The sequence below is a fragment of the Capra hircus genome, chromosome 5 (genome assembly GCF_001704415.2).
Source record: "Capra hircus breed San Clemente chromosome 5, ASM170441v1, whole genome shotgun sequence".
Lineage (NCBI taxonomy): Eukaryota > Metazoa > Chordata > Mammalia > Artiodactyla > Bovidae > Capra > Capra hircus.
Window position 1 is genome coordinate 100130465 of NC_030812.1, and position 22219 is coordinate 100152683.

General features: G+C 37.7%; 1 protein-coding gene across 11 annotated transcripts in view; it reads left to right on the forward strand.

The window, feature by feature from the left end:
- The window catches only part of RIMKLB (ribosomal modification protein rimK like family member B), a 45269-nt gene that overhangs the window by 12564 nt on the left and 10486 nt on the right, over nt 1-22219 (forward strand). For 10 of the 11 annotated variants that reach the window (XM_018048517.1, XM_018048508.1, XM_018048509.1 and 7 more), the window contains exons 2-5: nt 3153-3383; nt 15254-15484; nt 17926-18012; nt 19027-19230. In XM_018048517.1, the coding sequence (XP_017904006.1) occupies nt 3209-3383; nt 15254-15484; nt 17926-18012; nt 19027-19230 (697 nt within the window). In that variant the 5' untranslated portion in view covers nt 3153-3208. Of the gene's footprint in view, nt 1-984; nt 1214-3152; nt 3384-15253; nt 15485-17925; nt 18013-19026; nt 19231-22219 lie in introns of those variants that run through there. The other variant, XM_018048514.1, reaches the window with a different exon arrangement.

Sequence of the window (22219 nt, forward strand, 5' to 3'; positions counted from 1 at the left end):
TTTATATATCATTTTCCTTGGTACTTTTAGATGAAGAGGATGAGAGTTAGTAGATCTGATTTTACATTCTAAGAGAAAAAATAAGCTCCTATGTGTATGTGGACATTTGCAAATGCTGTGTTTATCTTACACTTTTGGAGAATAAACTCTTCTCATACAGATATGTTATTGGGTAGCCAGACTTACTCAGTTAAATGTCAGGGGAAAAGGGGGAAACCATTTTATTTTACAACAGACCCTTTCTTGTCATTGATAAGTTTCTGTGTGGCACAGCTTGCAAGTTCTTAGTTACCCAACAAGGGATTCACTCCATGCCCCCTGCAGTGGAAGCAGAGTCTTAACCACTGGACCTCCAGGAAATTCCCTCCTGTCTTTTAAAATAGTGAATATGATTTGAACTTCAAGGTAGTCCTTTTATTGGCATACTTTGGGATCCTAGGCGGTGTAGATTTACGGTTATGCTTTTGACTTTTTATCGTTTTCCTTCATGTTAAGAGTTTGGGAAAAAGAAAAGTAGATGTTTTAAAATAATAGGGAAGGAGACACCAATCTATTGGTCTCTGGCTCATAGGAATGCGTTGGTGGCCTCTCAGGCCAGAAGGGGCCATATGGGTGGGGACAGTTGGGGCCACAGAGTCTGTGCCTTTGTGGTTGGCGTCTTCACCTGCCTATTTCCTGGGTTACACTGTCACATGGTTAGATGTGGATTCCAGTGGAACAGCCTTGAAAAAGACAAACAGCCACTGTAGCAGCATGCCTGAGCACCAAGCCACTTACCCTCCTATGAAAACTGGAGTGGATCATTGGGCAAAGAAGAGGTTGTACCCTTTCACCCGCTGGCAATAAGTGGTCTCTGGAGATGACTAAGATTATAGTAGATAAAAATCTAGACAGGTGTCATTTGAGGATACCAACACCAATGGAACAGTAAGCTACGGATGGTTAAGCACACTTTGCCTTTTATAACCTGGTGATGCTATTTTCTTGGTGTACAGGAAGACTGAGTTGGAACACAGTGTTGCCACATACCTCTGTAAAGCTTTACAAGAAAACCAGGGTATAACATAATATTCTGAAGATTTTTAAGTATTCTGCATGAAGATACGTCAGTGCCGCACAGGGTGACAACCCCCATGTTGTCTGCCATTCAGGTGGGCTTTGAGGAGCCATAGCCATTGACATCATCAACGTAGTCTCTACCTTCTTCTGCAGGGTAATAGCAGTCTTCCAGTTCTACATTAGGGGGTTGAGGCACCCCTTCTTGAAAAGCTGGGGTCCAGTTGTGGCAGTCTTTGCTTCACCTCACCCAGACAGAGAGGGAACATCGTTTTCTTTCTTAAAACCCTGGGTGCAAGAGGATTTAGAGCCTCTTCATTAAAAAGAAAATGAAAAGAGATAGGGAGCCTAATTTGAGCATGTAGTTAGTTGTTGGTCATGTACCAGCATATAAATACCCAAACTTTACTACATGAGGCTATCAGAGCTGTGGCCATGAGGCCAGACAAGATGGGTATGCTCACAAGCATCATCTCTTAGGAGTCTGCAAGACTGTATGAGACTGCAGTCTTGGGATGCTTTTTATTGTGTGATTATAGAATCATTGGAAGCATCATGTGTATTATTCTTGTGGCCTGGGCATTTTCCTGAAAGCTGATTTACCATAACTGCTTCCCACTTACCAGTGGCTACCACAGCCCCATCCTGATTTCTACTGGGGCCACAACTGAGCTAGTAATGCAGGGCAGTTCCAATCATAAAAATAGACAGTGGTCAAGACTTCAGCGTGAGTGGAGGCACAGTATTGGAGGTCAATGAGTGGGTGTTTCAAAAGCTACCCATTGTAAACACTTTAAGGGCATTTTTATATTAATAGTTTCCCTCTCAGTGGAAACTGGGCATCTCTCTGATGTGACTTGTGGAGCTTTTTCTTCTGAGTGAGACCTTTTCCAGTGGTCTGGAAGGCCACATTCCATATTCCTAGTGTGTAAGTTGAGCTCAAAACTCAAAACCCCTTTCTTGTGCTTATTTACTGGTATCAGTGACTGATGCCTTTGGGTGGGTCCTGGGGTAGGTGGGTCAAGGTCTTGACGGAGTGGGTAGTGTGAGTGTTTTTTGTGTGTATGCAAATCGTAGTGCCTCTGTCCCATGATGTTCTGCTCTTATACTGTGTGCATCTGTGGAGCAGGCCCTTCTGGTTTAGACTGGCAAAAGCCCACGAATGGTACCAGTTCCAGCTGCTGTGAAGCAGTCTTATCTGTAGGGCCGTTGCTTCCCCTTGTTCTTTTGCGTTAGTTTTGCCATGTCATATGGAATAATACTAGAAATATTTTATTTGTTAAAATCAGCTATTAATGCTTGTTAGTAAAACTTGTAACTTTTTGCTACTTTTCATGAAAATGATTTCCAATTCTCTTACTCATGATATAAACTCTTGAGAAGTAGCACTCTCTTTTTTGGTGGCATTCTAGTAAACAAGCTATGTTTGTTGAATAAAATCATTGAATAAGAGCATGCTGTCTCTTGACTGAAAAATAAATTTTACTGAAGAGCTTTGGCGTTTATTTTGATTATTTAAAAATTTTCCGCCACATTCTCAAATTTATATTTTGATTAAATGGTGATTTTCATCAGTAGTGATGCTCATTTAGTAATATAGGTACTACCTTCTCATTTTTAAACATACCTATAAAGATGTTTATAATAAATTATACATGTGCTGTGTGTGTGTTTAGTCATGTCCAACTCTGCGACCCTGTGGACTGTAGCCCACCAAGCTCCTCTGTCCATGGGATTCTCCAGGCAAGAATACTGGAGTGGGCTGCCATTTCCTCTTCAAGGGGACCATCCCGACCCAGGGGGTAGAATCCAAGTGTCTTGTGTCTCCTGCATTGGCAGCCGGTTTCTTTGCTACTAGCTCTTCCTGGGAAGCCCAGCAAATTATACATACACGTATGGAATAAGGAAAGCAGTTGAACAGTAACTGCACAAGTGTACATTATTTCTTTGAGTTTGTAGTGATGGAAAAGATACAGGGATATAGTTTTCCCTATTTTTTTATGGTTAGTATATAATTGTGTTTATTTGTGTGTGTGAAAGGAAAAAAAATAAGATTTCTTGATTTATTTTTTGTGTGTATTTTCTTTTCCATCTAGGAGGAGTCTATATTCAGGACGAAGTAATCCCAGGAAAGGAAGAACAGCAGATCAAGATGTGTAGCTCTGTGGCTGCCAAGTTGTGGTTCTTGACAGATCGTCGAATCAGGGAAGACTATCCCCAGAAAGAGATCTTACGAGCGTTAAAGGCTAAATGTTGTGAGGAGGAATTGGACTTTAGGGCTGTGGTGATGGATGAGTTGGTGCTAACAGTTGAACAAGGAAACCTGGGTAAGTCTATAGTTAAGTAACGGTCTGGATTTTTACCTAGATTCTTTTTGTTTTAGGAATAATTAGGTCAAAGGATCTGGTAATAGGCTTTATCATTACTAAGTATCATCTAGTCTAAATATCTAGTATATCTTACAGAAGAAATGAAAACAGCAGTATTTATTAAACCCCTCATTGTATTATTTATTAAATAGTTGTGAGGGAAGTTAAAGATAACCTACTACTTTTTCCCCATTATTATTGTCTTCTAGTTTTTAAAAAGCCTTGTTTTTAAGATGCCTCTAAAGGAACCTGTACTCCAGTCAGGGGTCCGTCTAGTAAATTAATCAAAATCCATGTGCGATTCTTCTTTTCTTTTTTCTTTAGCAAATACTTTGTATGTATAATGTAAAATATTAATGGTATTTTTAATGAATAAAAGTGACTTAACTGAGTTTTAAAAAAATATTTCTAATAGTTCATATTGTTTTTGGATTACTAGGGGAAGATATTTTGGAAATGTGTTGGAAATTCTTTAGGACTGTCTTTCAGGAATCTTTCAGGACACTTTTCCTTTGGAAAAGTTAGGATTTGTTACAGCTAAATTGGTCACCTCTGTTAGGGAAAGGTGGTTATTGGTGGCGCTAGTGGTGAAGAATCTACTTCTACTCCAGTACTCTTGCCTGGCGAGTTACAGTCCATGGGGCCACAAAGAGTCCGGCTTGACTGAGCAACTGAGCTCGCACAATAGTAAGGCAAAGTACAGGTCTGCTATTGTAGGGTAGTTTCATTCATGAGCTAATTAATAATAGATCCAGAATCTTGCCTGATTTATACCATGATATTGGGTTTAAATAAGTAGAATCTTTTAACAATCACTCTCTATCTCAGTCTTCTTAACATTTTTTATTGCACCCTCATTATCTTTTGGCAGTTATTGTTTCTTTACAAATAACTGCATTAGAAATATTTCTAAATTATTTCACTTGAATTAATAAGTAGCTACTGCCTTTATAAGAAAAATGCATGCCATGTTAATTCAGTCCAGTTTTTTTTTTTAATACATGTGCCCAGTTGCAGCACCTTACATGGATTCAGAAAAATCTGGGATAGAGCATGTGTCATTTGTTCATTAAATATTGAGTACACACTTTGTGCTAGTTAATTGGTATGGCGTGTAAAATTAGACATTAACATTAATCAGTTGATCACACAAATAAATGTAAAATTATTATGAAAGGAATTGGATGTCACTGCACCTTCCTGTACCTATAACAGATAGATTTCCCTTGAAATCTTTTATCTAGTATCTGTTACATGCTTTTACAACTTGATAATTGTAAGGTCCATACAACTGTTGTTGAAAATAAAAACTCAAGATACTTTATGTTAGAAGCATATTCTTGAAGTCTGAGTGAGAAGAGATCTCAAGGACAGTGTGGTATTCTAGCTCACTAAACACAACTTCCACAGGCTTCTGGTGTATGTTTCTATGTTTTAAAGGTTGAAAGAGTCCCCTGTGTTCCTCATGTGACCTAGCTTCTGTCAAATAGGCACATTACAGAAAGATTTAGGAGGTTAGAAGATCACTATTTTTCAGCAGTTTCGTAGGTTGAAAACCATTGTGCTTGGTTTTTTCTTAGGTGCCTAATGGACATTTTTACTTTGTTCTCAACTGTTTCCATGCCAGTCTGTCAAAACTGAATCCATGTTTTCCCCCTAAAACAATCTTCTTATTTCAATTTTTCTGTCTCTGTAACATTGCCTTTTGGCCTTTTTATCCATTCATAAGAGCCATTTATATGACAAAATATTGTTGTTTTTTCCTCCTAAGCCACAGCTATTCTAACACAACAGCCCCATATCTCTTTTTCACAGTCTTTCTTCTCCGCCCTCTCTCATTCACAAATTCTACCTTTATCATTTTAACATGATAAAACCTTGAGAAACTTGTTTCCCCATAACATTGAATCTAATTTTATATTAAAGACTTTTCACTGATGTACATCATATGAATCCAGGAATTCCTAGTTTTTTTTTTTTTCTTTCACATTTTGTATATTTTTTAATTATTTAAATCTCATACCATCTTGTAAGGAAGGTAATAGTATCATTTTATAGATGATGAAATAGATGAGGAATTAAGTGGAGAAATAATAATAAACACTATTTATATACCTTTATTGAGAGATTTATTTTTGCATACTACTTTGAGTTAACTGACAAATGTCCTGTCTTTTCACCTTGCAGCTCATAAACTCATTCAGTATTTGCTTTTCTATGAATGCCTCTTTTTTGAATTAGAGTTTTGCTGGGTATAGGAGTCCTAGTTGGCAGTTTTTTCTTTCAGCATTTTGAATGTATTACCTTCCTATCTTCTGGCCTCCAAAGTTTCTGATGAGAAATCTGCCAGTAATTTTATTGAGGATCCATAGAATGTGGTGATTTGCTTCTCTCTTGCTTTTTTCAGAATTCTGTTTGTCTTTTGAAAGATTGATTATAGTGCATCCCACCATGTGTCTGTCAAAAGGTGGAGATTGTTGAGCTTCTTGGATGTTTATGTTCACATCTTTCATTGAATTTGGGAAGTTTTCAGCTGCTATTTCTTCAAATATTATCCTCCCCACAGTCTTCCTGGGACTCCAACAATGCATAAGTTTATTGATCTGTCTGCTCAAATCCACTTTGAATTCCTTTACGTCAATTTTCATTTCTGTTACTGTTCTTTTCAGCTCCAGAGTTACTTACTGGTTTCCTTTTATGTGTTCCATCTGCTGATATTAACATTTTGTTCACACATTGTTTCCTTGCCTTTTTTCATTCTTTGAGTATCTTTAAGGTAGTTTCCCCCCTTAAAAAAATTTTTTTTATTAGGTATAGTTGATTTACAATGTTGTGTTAGTTTCAGGTATACAGCAAAGTGAGTCAGTTATATATAAAGTATATCTGCTCCAAATTTATCTCCCCTGCCCCCCATAGTTTCTTTTAATGTCATTGTCATGCTCAGTTACTCAGTCATGTCCCAACTCTTTGCAACCCCATGGGCTGTAGCCCGCCTGGCTCCTCTGTCCATAGGATTCTCCAGGCAAGAGTACTGGAGTGAGTTGCCATGCCCTTCTCTAGGGAATCTTCTTGACCCAGAGATCAAACCCAAGTCTTTTATGTCTCCTGCATTGACAGGTGAGTTCTTTACCACTAGCACTACCTGGGAAGCCCAGTGGAGAGAGTGGTATAACAAAAAGTACTGTGGCCTCTTTGTCTGCACCTCTGTGATCAGAAGCTGCATGCAGCCATCAGAGCAGAGATCCCAGATATTTTGAGGCAGGTCGTTATAGTCACCCTGACTCCTGCAGGGTGTGTCAGGTGCTCCAGAACCAAGTGCACAGTATGGCTAGAGAATGGGGGATGAGTAGTTGCTGCTGTTCTGAAATTGATCAAAATTAACTGCATTTATGATCCCAGTCTTTTTCTGAAAGTTGTGGTCGTTCAGCAAATTGACCAGGGGTTGTCTAGATGGCAAGACAGAGTCCTGATGCTCCCTACTCCTTGATCCTCCCAGAATCCTCTCTATACTTATTTTTGATTGAGGTGTATCTTTTTGTTTTGTTGTTTTATATTTTGGGAACAAGTCTGTTACAGGATTATGTGTACCATGAATATCTTTTATCTGTGGCTTGCTTTTTCCACTCTGTTAATGACATCTTCTAGTCAGTAAAAGTTTTGAATTAAGTCCAGTTTATATTTTTCTTTTTTTGATTGGTGCCTTTTGTGTTGCAGTTAAGAAAGTTGTGTGTGCCCAAGAGTCTTTATTTTATAATACATGCTGAAAATCTATTTGATAAAACACAGCATTATTAGGTGAAATTATTGTTAAGAAAAGGGCATTACAGTGTGGTACCATTTTCTAAGGATAGGTGAGTGTTAACTTTTGCTGGCTTAAGAAATAATTAATAAAAGGATAATTTTCTAAGTATGGGCTTCCCAGGTGGCTCAGTGGTAAAAAATCCGCCTGCTAATGCAGGATATGCGGGTTTGATCCTGGGTCAAGATGATCTCCCTGGAGAAGGAAATGGCAACCTACCCCAGTACTCTTGCCTGGAAAATCCCATGGACAGAGGAGTTTGGTGGGCTGTATAGTTCATGGAATCACAAAGAGTTGGACGTGACTTAGAGATTAAACAACGAGAACAACGATGATTACCTTTAGGGAAAAGAAAAGGATCAAGAGGACAGGGATGAGCAAGACTACTCTGACAAGTTTGGGCATGTATTGATAATTTTTGAAACTGGGTGATAGTACATTGGATTTATTATAATATTTTTATTTTCTATTTAGAATTTTCCTTAATAAAAAGTTGAAATGTTTGACCTGATGAAAGTTTGTTTGACTCAAGGTTAGAAGGAGAAATTTTGGAATTTAGTTATTTTTGGTATGACACCTTGTTGAGTTTATAAGAAGCAAGTTCTTCTTGCTTTCTGGATTCCCAGAATTGCCCTGGTATTTTTTTTTACCCCGGTTTTTACATTATTATTATTTTTTTAATTCTGTGCATGATCCTATATACATCCATTATTATTTTTCCTGCCCAAGTTAACTAGAGATATTTTAATTGCTTACAAATCAAATAAGCTTCCCCAATACAAAAATTAATTCCAGAGAGCATGTTGCCAACAGTAGTCCTTCAGAGACTTGGTTACTTGGCATAGATAGGGCAGAAATCAATTAAGACTACCTTTCCAGAATGGGATTCTAATAACCCAAGGCACACAGTGGTGAAACTGGAGATTAAGTAATTACTTTTATTCACTTGGAACCATGGCCTCTTGATGAAAGTCAACGAAGAGAGTGAAAAAGTTGGCTGAAAATTTAACATGCAGAAAACTAGTATCTTGGCATCTGGTCCTGTCACTTCATGGCAAATAGATGGAGAAACAGTGGAATCAGTGACAGACTTTATCTTTTTGGGCTCCAAAATCACTGCAGATGGTGACTGCAGCCATGAAATTACGACTCCTGCTCCTTGGAAGAAAAGTTATGACCAACCTAGACAGCATATTAAAAAGCGGAGACATTACTTTGCCAACAAAGGTCCGTCTGGTCAAAGCTGTGGTTTTTCCAGTAGTCGTGTATGGATGTGAGAGTTGGACTATAAGGAAAGCTGAGCACTGAAGAATTGACGCTTTTGAACTGTGGTGTTAGAGAAGACTCTTGAGAGTCCCTTGGACTGCAAGGAGAACAAACCAGTCAATCCTAAGGAAATCAGTCCTGAATATTCACTGGAAGGACTGATGCTGAAGCTGAAACTCCAATACTTTGGCCACCTGATGGGAAGAACTGACTCATTTGAAAAGACCCTGGTGCTGGGAAGGATTGAAGGCAGGAGGAGAAGGAGACAACAGAGGATGAGATGGTTGGATAGTATCACCTATTCAATGGACATGAGTTTGAGTCAACTCCGGGAGTTGGTGATGGACAGGGAAGCCTGATGTGCTGCAGTCCATGGGGTCACAAAGAGTCGGACACAACTGAATGACTGAATGGAACTGATGGTCTGTTGAAGATAAACCTTTGCAGTCTGTTAGATACTGCTGCAGAAAACTTTCAGTTTAAAAATTATATTTCTTTTTACAAACACGTTAGTTTTCTAGGAACCAACTTCTATCTTGGCCGTTTTTTTCTTTAGATTTTTAGTTAGTGTTAGTTACCCAGTTATGTCCGACTCTTTGCAACCCCATGAACTGTAGCCCAACAGGCTCCTCCGTCCCTCGAATTCTCCAGGCAGGAGTTGGAGTGGGTAGCCATTCCCTTCAGGGGATCTTCCCAATGCCAGGGATCAAACCCGGGACTCCTGCATTGCAGGCAGATTCTTTACTGTCTGAGCCACCAGGGAAGCCCCAAAAGAAAGCCTGTTTCTGCCTGGCTTCAAATTGAGGACCTTTCGAGTGTGAGGCAAATGTGATAACCACTCCATTATGGAAGCACAGTTATTTTGCTGAACCTCGCCACATGCGGGACCTTAGCTCCCTGATCAGGGAGTTTGCTTTTAGTTCATTAATTTCTGTTCTTCCTTTTTCTTACATGTTAATATGATTTGATTTACCTCTGGTGTTTGAATTATTTACATCTTGTTTTACGCAGTTATGTCTTCAGACATTAAGTAAAACACATGCTCTGTGTCTTAAAAAATGGTGAGCGGAATTTCCCTGGTGGTTCGGTGGTTAAAACTCCAATGCATGGGGTGAAAGTTTGATCCATCCCTGTTTGGAGAACTAAGATTCCACATGCCAATTTGTGTGTCCCACCCCTTCCATGGTGAGACAAGTTCAAATTTCAATATAATAATAATTATCTACTATATTCCAGGTAGTGCTGGGGGATATAGCTTTGAACAAGATAGTATTTCCTACTCTAATGGGAATTTCTGGTTATTCTGACTCTCAGTCTCCCTTGTGCAAAAGAGGAAGGTGGATGTCAGAAATGATTAAAAATTATTAAGTGCTTATTATTTGCCAGGCACTTCGAACTAATGTTAACAAGGTTAATTCTCATCACAACTTTATAAAGGGAATTACTTCTACTATTCTTATTTTAAAGAACCTGTGGCGCAGAGAGGTTCAGTAACTAGCCTGGGGTTACACAGTGGAGAAACAGTAGAGCTTGGATTTGAATCAGATATGGGGTCGTTGTTGCAGTAGATCTGTTCACTTTCTGTGTTTGCCTTTGCTGTCCTTTCATTATCTACCTTTGATAATGAGCGAAGAACCTTGATTTACTTACCCTGTTGGTTTCTTCAGAGTTTTCTGTATTCGATGGGTTTAACACTGTTTCCTTCTTTGTTCTTTATTGTTCTATAGCTTTAAATTTTATTTAAGGTTATATAAATATATATTTTGAATTTTACGTCAAAAAGTTCCAGATACCATGTAGTTATTTATGTCACCTGCTCTACTTTGCCAAAGTAGGTTGGAACAGACTTATACATTTGACTGTAACCTGGAGCTGTTAAAAATTTTACTCTTTTTCAAAGTGGAAAGTGAGACTTAACACTTAAAGGACACCAAAAAGATACTTTGCTTCCCCTCTCCCCTTGTCTATACTAGTCTGTTGCTGGAAAACTTCAGTAAATTTTTATGACTGGCTTCATTAATAGTGATTAAAATGATACACTTCCCCACTTTTCTTTTCTCTCCATATATATTTTTAACTGTTTCCGAGTAGATTGCTATCTTATGAGGGGAAGAAAATGTATAGAGATAGTATTTCATACTTGGATAATAGTAAGGGAAAAAACTTCATAAAACTTTTCATGCTAAGTGAGAAAAATATGTTTATATCTTTTTGCTTCCAATACTGAGACCTTATGCATCAAGTATTAAGTAAATCAGGTTTGCTTGGGAGCTGAATATAAAGGGGGATAATCAAGTTCCCAAGATATATTACTAATAACAATTAACACATGTGCCATCAGGCTACCTCATCCTACCACTGTAAACTATAGAAAAGGTAAAGAGAATGTACTCTAACATGCTGAGCTTGAATACCAGCATTAAAATTTAAGTTTAATTGGAAGTATTTAGCGGCATCACATTTTTCTGTATTTGTTATATCTTACCTCCTTTTGGGGATAGAGTTGGTTATCTTCACTCCAGATTCTATAGTTTTTAAAGGCACTTAGAGTAGAAGCTAGCCAGTCATTGCCTTCAATAAAAAATGTTTTTAAAAAAGACAGTCATAATCTGAATGCTTGTTTGTTTGCTTCTACTTTCCTCATCTCTTTCTCCTTTTCTCTCTCTCCCTCTCCCTTTTTTTCAGACACATGACTGTCAGCTGCTACACAGCAGTGCTCAGTGATAATGAGGCACACTGTTAAAGTAGTCTGTTGTTTCTTTCTGGACCACTGATGAAGGACCTGGGAAAGAAATGTTATTAGTTCCTAGTCATTCTCCAAAGAGAACATCTTTGGAGAAAATTTGTTTTTGCTATTTGGAATTAATAGTGAGACAAGTCTTAGAAACAAATTTGAGGGGGAAAAGGATTACTGAGGATATTAAAGAGGGATGGTTTGATAGGAAACATAAAATTTATTTTGATGGGTAGCAGATGAACAGATAGGAAACACATATATAGTCTCAAAAGAATGGATTCTTAAATTATGCCTGGTTTTTTGATACTTGATAATTTCTAGATGTGTGAGTTCTAACCCAGCCTTAATAAAGACTTTTAAAGTATTTTGTATAACTCTTGAGAATCGTTTGACCCTTGGCACTACAGAGTTACTAATTGCCCTATTCTCCTCAAAATTTGGGCAATGATTTCTTCCTACATTTTTAGGACCTGTGGGGCAAATAAGCCAGTGATGTTTTTTTTTTTTCCTTTAAGTTTAAGAAGACCTTTCTGATGTGAAGATAGACCTGCATTTATGATGGGCAGCAGTCCAATGTGACCAAAGCCCTCTTGCTGCAGTCTTTTTTAATGTCCTATTTAAAATATTGAAAAGTAGATTTACAATGAGTTTTTTAAAGCATTCAGAATTATGTGTTTTGTTTTGTTTTAAGATTTTACATGTGGTGAATTTAATAGCTTTGTCAAGTAATGGATTCTAGGTTACTGACCTAAACAACTGAATGTGAATTTAGCAGGGTGTAGGGAGTGCTCAGAAGTTATGACTCTGTTATCCTGCCTACTTGCTATTTCCAGGTAGAACTCACAGCCTGAGAAAGAATATGTTAGATTTCTGGTCCAAAATTTGTTTTCGACTACCCCTTCCATTCATGGAAGCCCTTTCAGTCTGTCTAATGTTGTCATAATTCATCTGTCTTAAATCTTTGAGTGCTTCCTTGATTTTTGGCACAGAGATTATGTGGCTTTTAAATCATGTACAAATAGCACCTTCATTTCCAGTTAAGATACTTAAAGTTATGTCAGCTTTAAAAGATTCCTGAAATCCTGATGAATACTCCTGAACTCTAAAGGATGGAAGAAAAAAAAAATGCCAGTCAGCAGGGAGCTATCAGTTGTCTGTTTCTTATTCCCTGAGGATAAAAACACTTAATCATGTAGCCAAACTAGACTCAAAAAGCACAGGAGTAGTGAGATTTCCCACTTAATTACTGGCAAGGAGATTATTAATATCCCAAAGGAATCTTTCCACTAGGAGAATAATCAGCCCTTAGCACCTTCTCACTTTGCCGTGACAAAGCAGCAGCCTTTTAATACATAATACACTTTATACAAAAAATAAAGGAACAGAAATTTTTCCCAGCCCCATTGCTATTCTAAGGTTAACTCATTACTGACTTTTGATGTTTAATCATATACTTAATTCAAAACTTACATCTAAAATATTTATATTGAAATCTCTATCCCAGTACAAAGCAAAGTTAGATGAATAGCATCATAAGTTACCATTTAAGATGATAAGCAAAAAAGAAGTAGAGTTGAAAGAACTGACTGGTGGCACATTCATTTGGAATGAATAGCTGTGGCCATAATAAGTAGAGTGCAGTTGTACCTGTGTATCATGAATAACAGAGATCTAAGGAAAAGAGTCATTTGCCCCATATTTCAGTTTCATAAGCTCTACGTCAAAGATAAGTTGTATTTACTGAAAGTACCCAAGAGATCAGTAGTCCTTTGCCTTTTTTGGGGATTCACATTCATCTGTACCTGCCCCTGTTTTTCTGGGTAGCCTCAGATCACATTCTGCTTGCCTGGAGTAATAAAGTATTTTTGTCACAGGAGGCATTGAATTTCTTTCCGTCCTCAGTAATATCCATTATAGTGTACTATGCAGATCTGACTGCTTTGGGTAAAGTACTCCCGTATTCCCAGTTTCTTTTTGGCAGCAGATTTAGAGTGAAACACTTCCATTCCCTTCTTTAATCCCTTTTCTTAAAAGTAGGAAAAACTCCAGTTTAGGGAAATGAGAAGATGAATTTTCTTTTGACAATTAAAGTATCTTTTTTCTGCTCACTCTTCTTTTTACCTTTCATGTAACAAATTTGATTTTCTTCTGGTAACACCGACTTTTCTTATTTTCCATAATAATATTTAAGACTAGATATTTTGAGTTTTTTGACTGATTTTTCTTCAGATTTTTGCTTCTTTCTCGTTGCTGAGATTCATCAGGTCTTGGTCCTAGGAATTTCCATTTTTTCTTTTTCGTTTTTCGGCCTATATGTCCCTATTTCTTAAGTCTTGGGCTGATTCCTATAGGTGCACATTCACACCCCACCTACCAGGTATGAATTCTGTGTACATATGTGTGTAGTTCCTATCTATACTTCAACTATTACAGAATAGTTCTACTTTGATGTCCTTATGTTATCACCAAGATCGTATCTATGATCCAGAGTCAGCATCTTCTGCCCTAAATTGAATTCCCTTTTCACCTTTTTTCATTTGGTCACTAGGCTTTTTTCTGATTTCAAGGAAAATGCTGTTTAGATCTTGCCTGTTGAGGCAAGTCAGCACAAAAGCCAAAGAAATGAGAAAATGTAGGATTGCAGAAATTTGCTGCTGCTGATCTCTAGCAGCATGATTATGAGGAGAACGCCTGGAGCCATTGGCCAAAAACCTCACATCTGCTGATGACCACAGCGCTACCCATAGCTGCCCCCAGAGAATAATGACTGCTACTTTGACCTTTAAAATTGTGTGTAATTATCTTTCATTGGTGAATTCTCCAAATTGGAATCCTGCTGGTAACGGGGTCTGGGAAGTGCGTCTAGCCTCTGCCATACAGGAAAGGATTAAAAGATAAGGATGTATCAACAGGCAATATCAAGTTCATTCCCTTATCAGAACAGATATAGTCTCTTTGACTCAGAATTGTGGATCCAGCAGTTTCGCTTCTGAATATTACTTAAGGAAAACAAAATCACTATCTTGAGGATTTATCTGTTACCCCCATGCTCATAGCAGCATTATTTGTAATAGCTAGACATGGAAACAAAGTTAATGTCCATTGACAAATCAGATGAGTATATAAAGAAAATATGGTGTACACACACACACACTCCCTATAAAAGTCTTGGGTATGTAATGTGTAGCATGGTGATTACAGGTAGCTGATATACCTTATTTACCAATCTTCTTAACTTTTAGAAAAGAACCTGATACATAGTAATTAATATTTATTGAATGGATATTCATGAGTAAGGGGTTGATTATATGGTGTATCTTTAAGTATAATTCCATTGAGCCCAATAAAGCTATATTTACATTGGCTTAGATGTCTGGTATAATGTTACATGATGAAAGAAAGTGCCACAAAATGATACAAACAAAATATTTGTCAAAATTACCTACATATTTTTCTTTACTTAGTTAACATTAGGGGAAATACTACTAATAACCTGGGATGTTGGATGGGATAAATGTGTTATATTTTTATATTTGAATGTTTTAATAAGCATATATTTTTTAATGAATATAGGTTTTAAGAAGCAACTTGAGTACCTTGTTCCATTATTTGGGACCTTTGCAAAAATAGAATGGTACTGGATAAAACTGAAGAAACTGCTCTTTTAAAAATTCTTTTTTTGTACTAAAAGCATATGTAAACACAAAGTTATTTGCTTTTTGAAAGCAAATCTCGACATGTTTCTGTCTTCAAACATAGCGATTTATGACAGTCTTTTTAATGAATACATAATATTTCATTGTATTGGCATATACCAGAATTTATTACCCAGTACATAAATTCTTCTCATTAATGTTTTTTTCTTACAAAAGGAAATCATTTAAGGAGGAATGTGTCTCTGTCTCTGTAAAATGTTAGCAGAATAGTACATTTAGTTTTGAGACCTGAACTTTGGTCTGTATCTGTTTCTCTGTTTTATTCTATATTCTCTTTTGATGGTTTTGGTTTTATTCCTGTGTATTTCAGGTCTGCGTATCAGTGGAGAACTAATCACTGCCTACCCGCAGGTGGTGGTAGTGAGAGTACCAACCCCTTGGGTGCAGAGTGACAGTGACATCACTGTTTTGCGGCATCTAGAGAAGATGGGATGCAGGCTGATGAACCGACCTCAAGCCATCCTGAACTGTGTTAATAAGTTCTGGACGTTTCAAGAGTTGGCAGGTCATGGTGTTCCTCTGCCAGATACTTTTTCTTATGGTGAGTTTACTAATAAGACTTTATTGCCTTAGTTTTAGAGCACTGATAATATTGAAAGCCCTACTAAACTGATAGGGTTATATGATACAAGGAAATTTGTGAACATGAAAGAACTTCTTATAGAAGTGACTTTAAGTTTTAACAAACTAGGCAGGAGAATTATGAGACTTATCTTTGGTATGGAGAAGGAAATGGCAAACCACTCTAGTACTCTTGCCTGGAAAATTCCATGGATGGAGGAGCCTGGTAGGCTACAGTCCATGAGGTCACAAAGTTGGACACGACTGAGCGACTTCACTTCACTTCTTTGGTGTAGGTAGAATGGACTTATCAACCTCTTTCTGTAAAGGGTCAAATAGTGAATATTTTTGGCTTTCCAGGCCATATGTTCTCTTTTGTGACCCTCAGTAAAGCTATTGTATTGTGAAAGCTGCTGCTGCTGTTTTTTGTTTAGTTGCTAAGTCGTGTCTGACTTTTTTGTGACCCCATGGACTATAGCCTGCCAGGCCCCTCCCGTCCATGGGATTTCCCAGGCAAGAATACTGGAGTGGGTTGCCGTTTCCTTCTCCAGGGGATCTGTTGACCGAAGGATCGAACCCATATCTCTTACATTGGCAGGCGCGTTCTTTTACCACTGAGCCATCAGGGAAGCCTGAAAGCTGCAGTAGACAAAGCTTAAATAGTAAATGTGGCTATTTTGTAGTAAAACTTTATTACAAAAAGGCTATGAGCCAAATCTGTCCTCAGTTTGACAAGCCCTGAGGTAAAATAATCTGATAATCGTTCTATAGTTTCTGACATTTTCATGTTAATGCTTCATAAATATTTTCATATTTTGAATGAAAGAAAATGACACTAGATATGCTTTAAACCATTGCTTCTGAAGTCATCTGTGGGAGAGGACCATTTTTTTTATTTTTAAAAAAATCTACTGTGGCTTTCAATACTGTAGTGCTCTAAAACCAATTTACAGTATGCATAAAGTACTGTAAAAATATCAGAACAATGCCAAATTGTTTTCTTGTGTTTACTCTTCTTATATTTTTCTGGACACATAGCAGCAAAGAAGTCACAGAGGCAGGGGTTCCTGGACCACACTTGATGTAGCACTGTTATAAACATTGTTGTTTTAATATATTCCTGACTTTCCAGTTCTTCTAGTTTGGAAAGAATCAGGCTTACTATAAATCACTATAGTTTTTCATTAAAATGTCCAGCTGAATGCTTGAAAAGTTGGAGAGGCTTTAAAAAGAAATTCTTGTCCTCTTGTTATTTTTAATATTTTAAAGAAGGGAACTCCGCCAGTTTGTATGGCATATGTAGATACCATTGCTCTTTTTAGCAATTGCACAAGAAGAGACAATATGAATAGTTCTTTCTTCCTCACAATTCTTTCTTCTTTTGAAATGTTACAGCTTACCTCATCAGTGTACAGTACTGATTTTAAGAGAATGGAAAGGAGCAAATTATATTAACCAAATCTGGCTTAAAATGTGGAGACTGGCTAATCATAATTTCTCTTAAGCTACAAATTTATGAAATTGCAGTTGTTTAATGAACTTTTTCTTAGTCTGATTATTCTGTCAGCCATGCTGATTTTTTGCAACTACAATCCATTTTTGCTCTTTATCATTTGTTTCTAGGAAGTATAAACAGAAAGAACAAGACATAACCTGTGGGTTACCTGAATAGCTCATGGTAGAATGAACTCTGTTTTATAATAGAAAAAAGAAAATTTAATTTGTGTATTTGATAAGAGCGAGAGCACACACATGCATGCATGTTAGCATTTTTTCAACTTTGGATGAGTCTTCCCCAGGGACTCACTCTTCTTTCTTAATCCAAATAGAATGCTGTATACTAAAGTTGATCTTAGAGCTTCTATTACTTGTGTGGTGGAAGAATAAAGGATGAAATATGAAAAATAGAACTTCATTGGTGGTACAGTGGATGAGAATCTGCCTACCATTGCAGGGGACAGATTCAACTCTTGGTCTGGGAAGATTCTACATGCTGCGGAGTAGCTAAGCCTGTGTGGCAGCTGCTGAAACCTGTGTGCCTAGAGCCTGTACTCTGCAACAAGAGAACCCACAAAAATGAGAAGTCCTACATGAAGAGTGCCCCTTGCTTGCTACATCTAGAGAAAGCCCACACACAGCAATGAAAATGGAGTGCAACCAAAAATAAAAAATTATGAAAAATGTTAATAAAACTAGGAAACTTTGTTTTAACTTCTTTGATTTTGATATTAGAATATTTATAGTTTAATAGTTTTTATCCATTTAAAAAGAAGTAGTTGTTTTAAACTGATAGTTAACTGAAGACAAAATTGAGCCATTAAGTTCTTACCTTCTACCTTCTTTGTCTTGCTGACTTTAGATAAAATTTATCATAAAACACCTCTCCTGCTATTCTTAAATTTTATTTTTTGCTCAAACCAGGTGGTCATGAAAATTTTGCTAAAATGATTGATGAAGCAGAAGTACTGGAGTTCCCAATGGTAGTGAAGAATACACGTGGTCATAGAGGTGTGTATGGGTTGTTGCTGTTATACATAGTATTGAAACTATTCTTCAGAACTTCTAAAGAATTGTAGGGAAATTGCTAGGTGTGTGGTACCTCAGACTTGTGGAAGGCTTTTGTGAGTTGGTGAGTTTTGCTCAAAGCTATTTCTGTGCGTTAAGTGGTTATCTTGGACATTTTAAGGTGCATACTTAATTTAGACTGAGTCTCAAGTTAATGATCTATCTTCCTTTTCAACAGTACAAGGATTCTAGATCACTAACACCATCATCCTCATCCCAATTTATGTTGTTTGAAAACAGTATATAAAATATCTTAATAACTTTGGATTAATAGTGATTTTTTTTTTAAGGTGTAAAATGATTCATAAATCCAAGTACTTCCAAGCTTTAGTGCCTTGACAGATAACTGGATGAGGGTTCAGCTGGGACTTTAATGCACTACTTCTACCTGACTTCTCCAGTCAGCCAAGAAGTCTCAGGGCTCCTACAGTGACTGCTCCAGGGAACAAAGAATCTGTGTGACCTTTTACAACCTAGCCTCAGAAGTCGGATAGAAGTCCTTACTCTGTATTCTGTTGGGTGAAGCAGTTACATCCCCTCCTAGATTCAAGCAATGGGACATAGATTCCCCTTCTTCTTAATGAGAAAACTGTCAGAGTATTTATAACTATGGTTTAAAAACAGACACTTCTATTGGCACAAAAGTAGTAATATACTGCTATCTTACTAAATGCAAATATAGTATCTTAATATTGCATAATATATAAAACATATATTTTAACTCAGAAAAATGTTTTACTGATAAGTGAGGCTAGTATTATTGGCTAACCTGAAGAAAAACAATTTACAAGAACCCAGCCTCACAATAAATTCTGTTAAGAGATTGGGGAATGCGAGAGTGACCATAAACAGCTGATTCTGAGAAACTAGATTGGAACAGAAGAAGATATAGGTAGTAGATATCAACTGCTCGTAGTCTGATGACATACTCATTTCTTGCTCTTCTTTTGGTCACAGGCAAAGCGGTTTTCTTGGCTCGAGATAAGCACCATTTGGCTGATCTAAGTCACCTTATTCGCCATGAAGCTCCATACCTGTTCCAGAAGTATGTTAAAGAGTCTCATGGAAGGGATGTACGTGTCATTGTCGTGGGAGGCCGTGTGGTTGGCACCATGTTACGCTGTTCTACAGATGGGAGGATGCAAAGCAACTGCTCACTAGGTAAAAGCAATGCAGGAGTTTTTCTGTGATATAAAGTAGTATTATTTAAGCTTATTCAATGAGTATTTGTGTGTAACTCAGATCTTTTTACCTATGTCTTTCATATGTAAATATCATTAATAGACTTAACACGAACATAATTTATGTATGTATAAATTTGCTTTCACCCAGGCTCAACTTGTAACCCAATTCACACATGTAGGAAATGTCTACCAGTTTCCCTCTTTGGTTTTATATTGAATTGGCCAAAAAGTTCATTTGGGTTTTTCTGTAAGATGTTACTGAACAACCTTTTTGGCCAGCCCAGTATTATTTTCTGTATAATTGAGGTTCATTTAAGCTGGGTCCTAACCTATTTAACTTGTTGGTCCAGATAATATTGCTGATTTTCATTTGTTTAAATGTATATTTTCTGAGATCTTTTAAGTGCCTCAGAGCATAATCTCGGTGTTTTCCTCTTCTGTGTTTATTTTACTTTCTTAGTAATCTTACTTAGCTCGTGGCTTTAAATGCCATTTATTTGTTACTGTTTTTAGATTTATCTCTCCAGTTTAGGCATTCTTCTTGAACTTGGGCATACATATGTCACTGCTTGTCAATAGCGCCATATAGATAACTGTTAGAGATTTTAGTCTCAACATGTCCAAACCTGAACTCCCCATCTAGCTACCTCTTCCAGTATGTCCCACACACTGTTATCTCCTTATCGTTTATTGGCAGCTGTATCTTTCTAGTTTAGACTAAATCCTTGGAGTCATCCTTGATCCCTTCACTAGTATAAGACTTCATGTCCAGACTCCTTGAAATCTTTACTCTGAAAATGTACCACCTCTTATTCCCTCTCTCCCCCAGTGAGAGGATGAGAACAGTCTTACTTTACTTCCTGCTCCCCTCCTCTTGATTCATTTATTCACTGGACAAATATTTTTCAGCATCAAGTACTGTTTTAACAGTATTTTGTATATAACATTGTACAAAACAGACAAAAATTTCTGCTTTCCTGGGTTTATATTCCATTGTTCTGGTAAAACCATTTAATAGTTTTAGTTCAAGTATGGATTAGAATTTCTTTTATTGAGTTATCTCTTCTGCTTCAAGAATCAAGTGCTTACTTTATCCATTCCCAGGCTGTCTTTATCTATTTACGGTTAATTATACCCATATTGGGGCTTCCCCAGTGGCTCTGTGATAAAGAATCCACCTGCAAAGCAGGAGATGTAGGAGACACAGGTTCAATCCTTGGGTTGGGAAGATCCCCTGGCGGAGGGCATGGCAACCTACTCCAGTGTTCTTGCCTGGAGAATCCCATGGACAGAGGAGCCTGGTGGGCTACAGTCCATGGGGTCCCAAAGAGTCGGACATGACTAAAGCAACTGGAAATGCACACACACATACCCATATTGCAAGAATTATTACTCATCACTCTTTATTCCCCAGCTGCTCCTTCCCATATCTTGAGTTTTCAGGATGATGTATTGGCTGAGATAGAATTCTGAAATTGTAAAAGTCTTGCTTCAGTTCTGCTGGTTTATAGTTGATGTGTGCATGCTTAATCATGTCCGACTGTTCGTGGACTTATGGACTGTAGCTTGCCAGGCTTTTCTGTTCATGGAATTTTCTAGAGAAGAATACTGGAGTAGGGTGCCGTTTCCTACTGTGAGTGATCTTCTCGACCAAGGGATCAAACCTGTGTCTCTTGTGTCTCCTGCATTAACAGGTGGATTCTTTACCACTAGTGGCACCTGGGAAACCCGCTTTATAGTTTACACTTTTTCAATTGAATGTCCAAATCTACTCTGATTGGGCAGCGGGGGTGAAGTGGGGGCGGGTAGGTAATATATATTCTTTGTAAGTTTTTTTGTTTTGTTCTCTTTTATTTTTGGTTCTTTTACTTGAAAAGCTCAATATTTTGTCAGTATATTTTTAGATATGTGTCTCTTCTCAGTCTGTCCAACCTGGATTTTAGTAAGCTGTTTCTATCAGACCTACTTGTTTTAAGCCTCAAGAAAACTCTTCTTTCCTTCTTGGGGAGGAGTTTTTCTGATTCAGTTAGCAATTTTTTGTTTGTGGCTTCACCTCAGTGTTTTTATATGTGCTTCAAAATATTTCTTAAGCTAGATTTTCCAAGTTATAAGTTATACTTACAAAAGCAACTCTCCTTCATTTCTGCTACGGAAGTTTTTAACTTGGGTAGTCATTTTTGTTTTAGTTCAGAGAGTTTTTTTGTGCTAAACTTGAACTTAATGCTTTTCTTTTATTCAAGTTGTAGGTGGCTTGTTGTTTTTGTTCTTGTTACTATCCCATCACATCAGAGCTCTGCTCAGGTTATTTGGAGCATTGCAAATGGTTTCGGAGCATTAAAGATCCATCAGTACTGTGGGTGCCGAGAAGCAGTCTTTAATTCGTTGACTAGTGTGTCATTCCCTTGCTGAGGCAGTTACATGAAGCCCTCTTATTTCCTGGGCTTCTCTCCCTTACTCTCCCAGCCTCACTGGTGGTGGTGGTGATGGTGATAGTGGTGGGCAGGTGGGGAGGGGTACCTGAATCCTACTCATGTGCGCATTTCCCTTTTGGTCTTTTCGGGGTCAGGCAATACTCACATAGTAGTGAGGTCAACTTTCCTTCTGTTGAGCTCTTAAAGCCAAGGTTTTGTCAGAGTTCTTTTGCTTTCTGGTCCTTATCTAAAGCTTCCTGAAGCTGGTCACCAAATTAGAAAATCTAGTTCTAATTCTTTTCTCTCAGATACCAGCAAAGAGTTCCCCTCTACTCAGCCAACTGCCTTAAGCCCCAGGATCCTTTCAGCTTAGGGATGACACATAGAATAGGGGCTGTTGAGCAAGAGAACCATGTTCCTAGATTCTGTTCCCTGTTGCTGCTGCTGCGTCGCTTCAGTTGTGACTCTGTGCGACCCTAGAAACAGCAGCCCACCAGACTCCCCCGTCCCTGGGATTCTCCCGGCAAGAACACTGGAGTGGGTTGTTGCCATTTC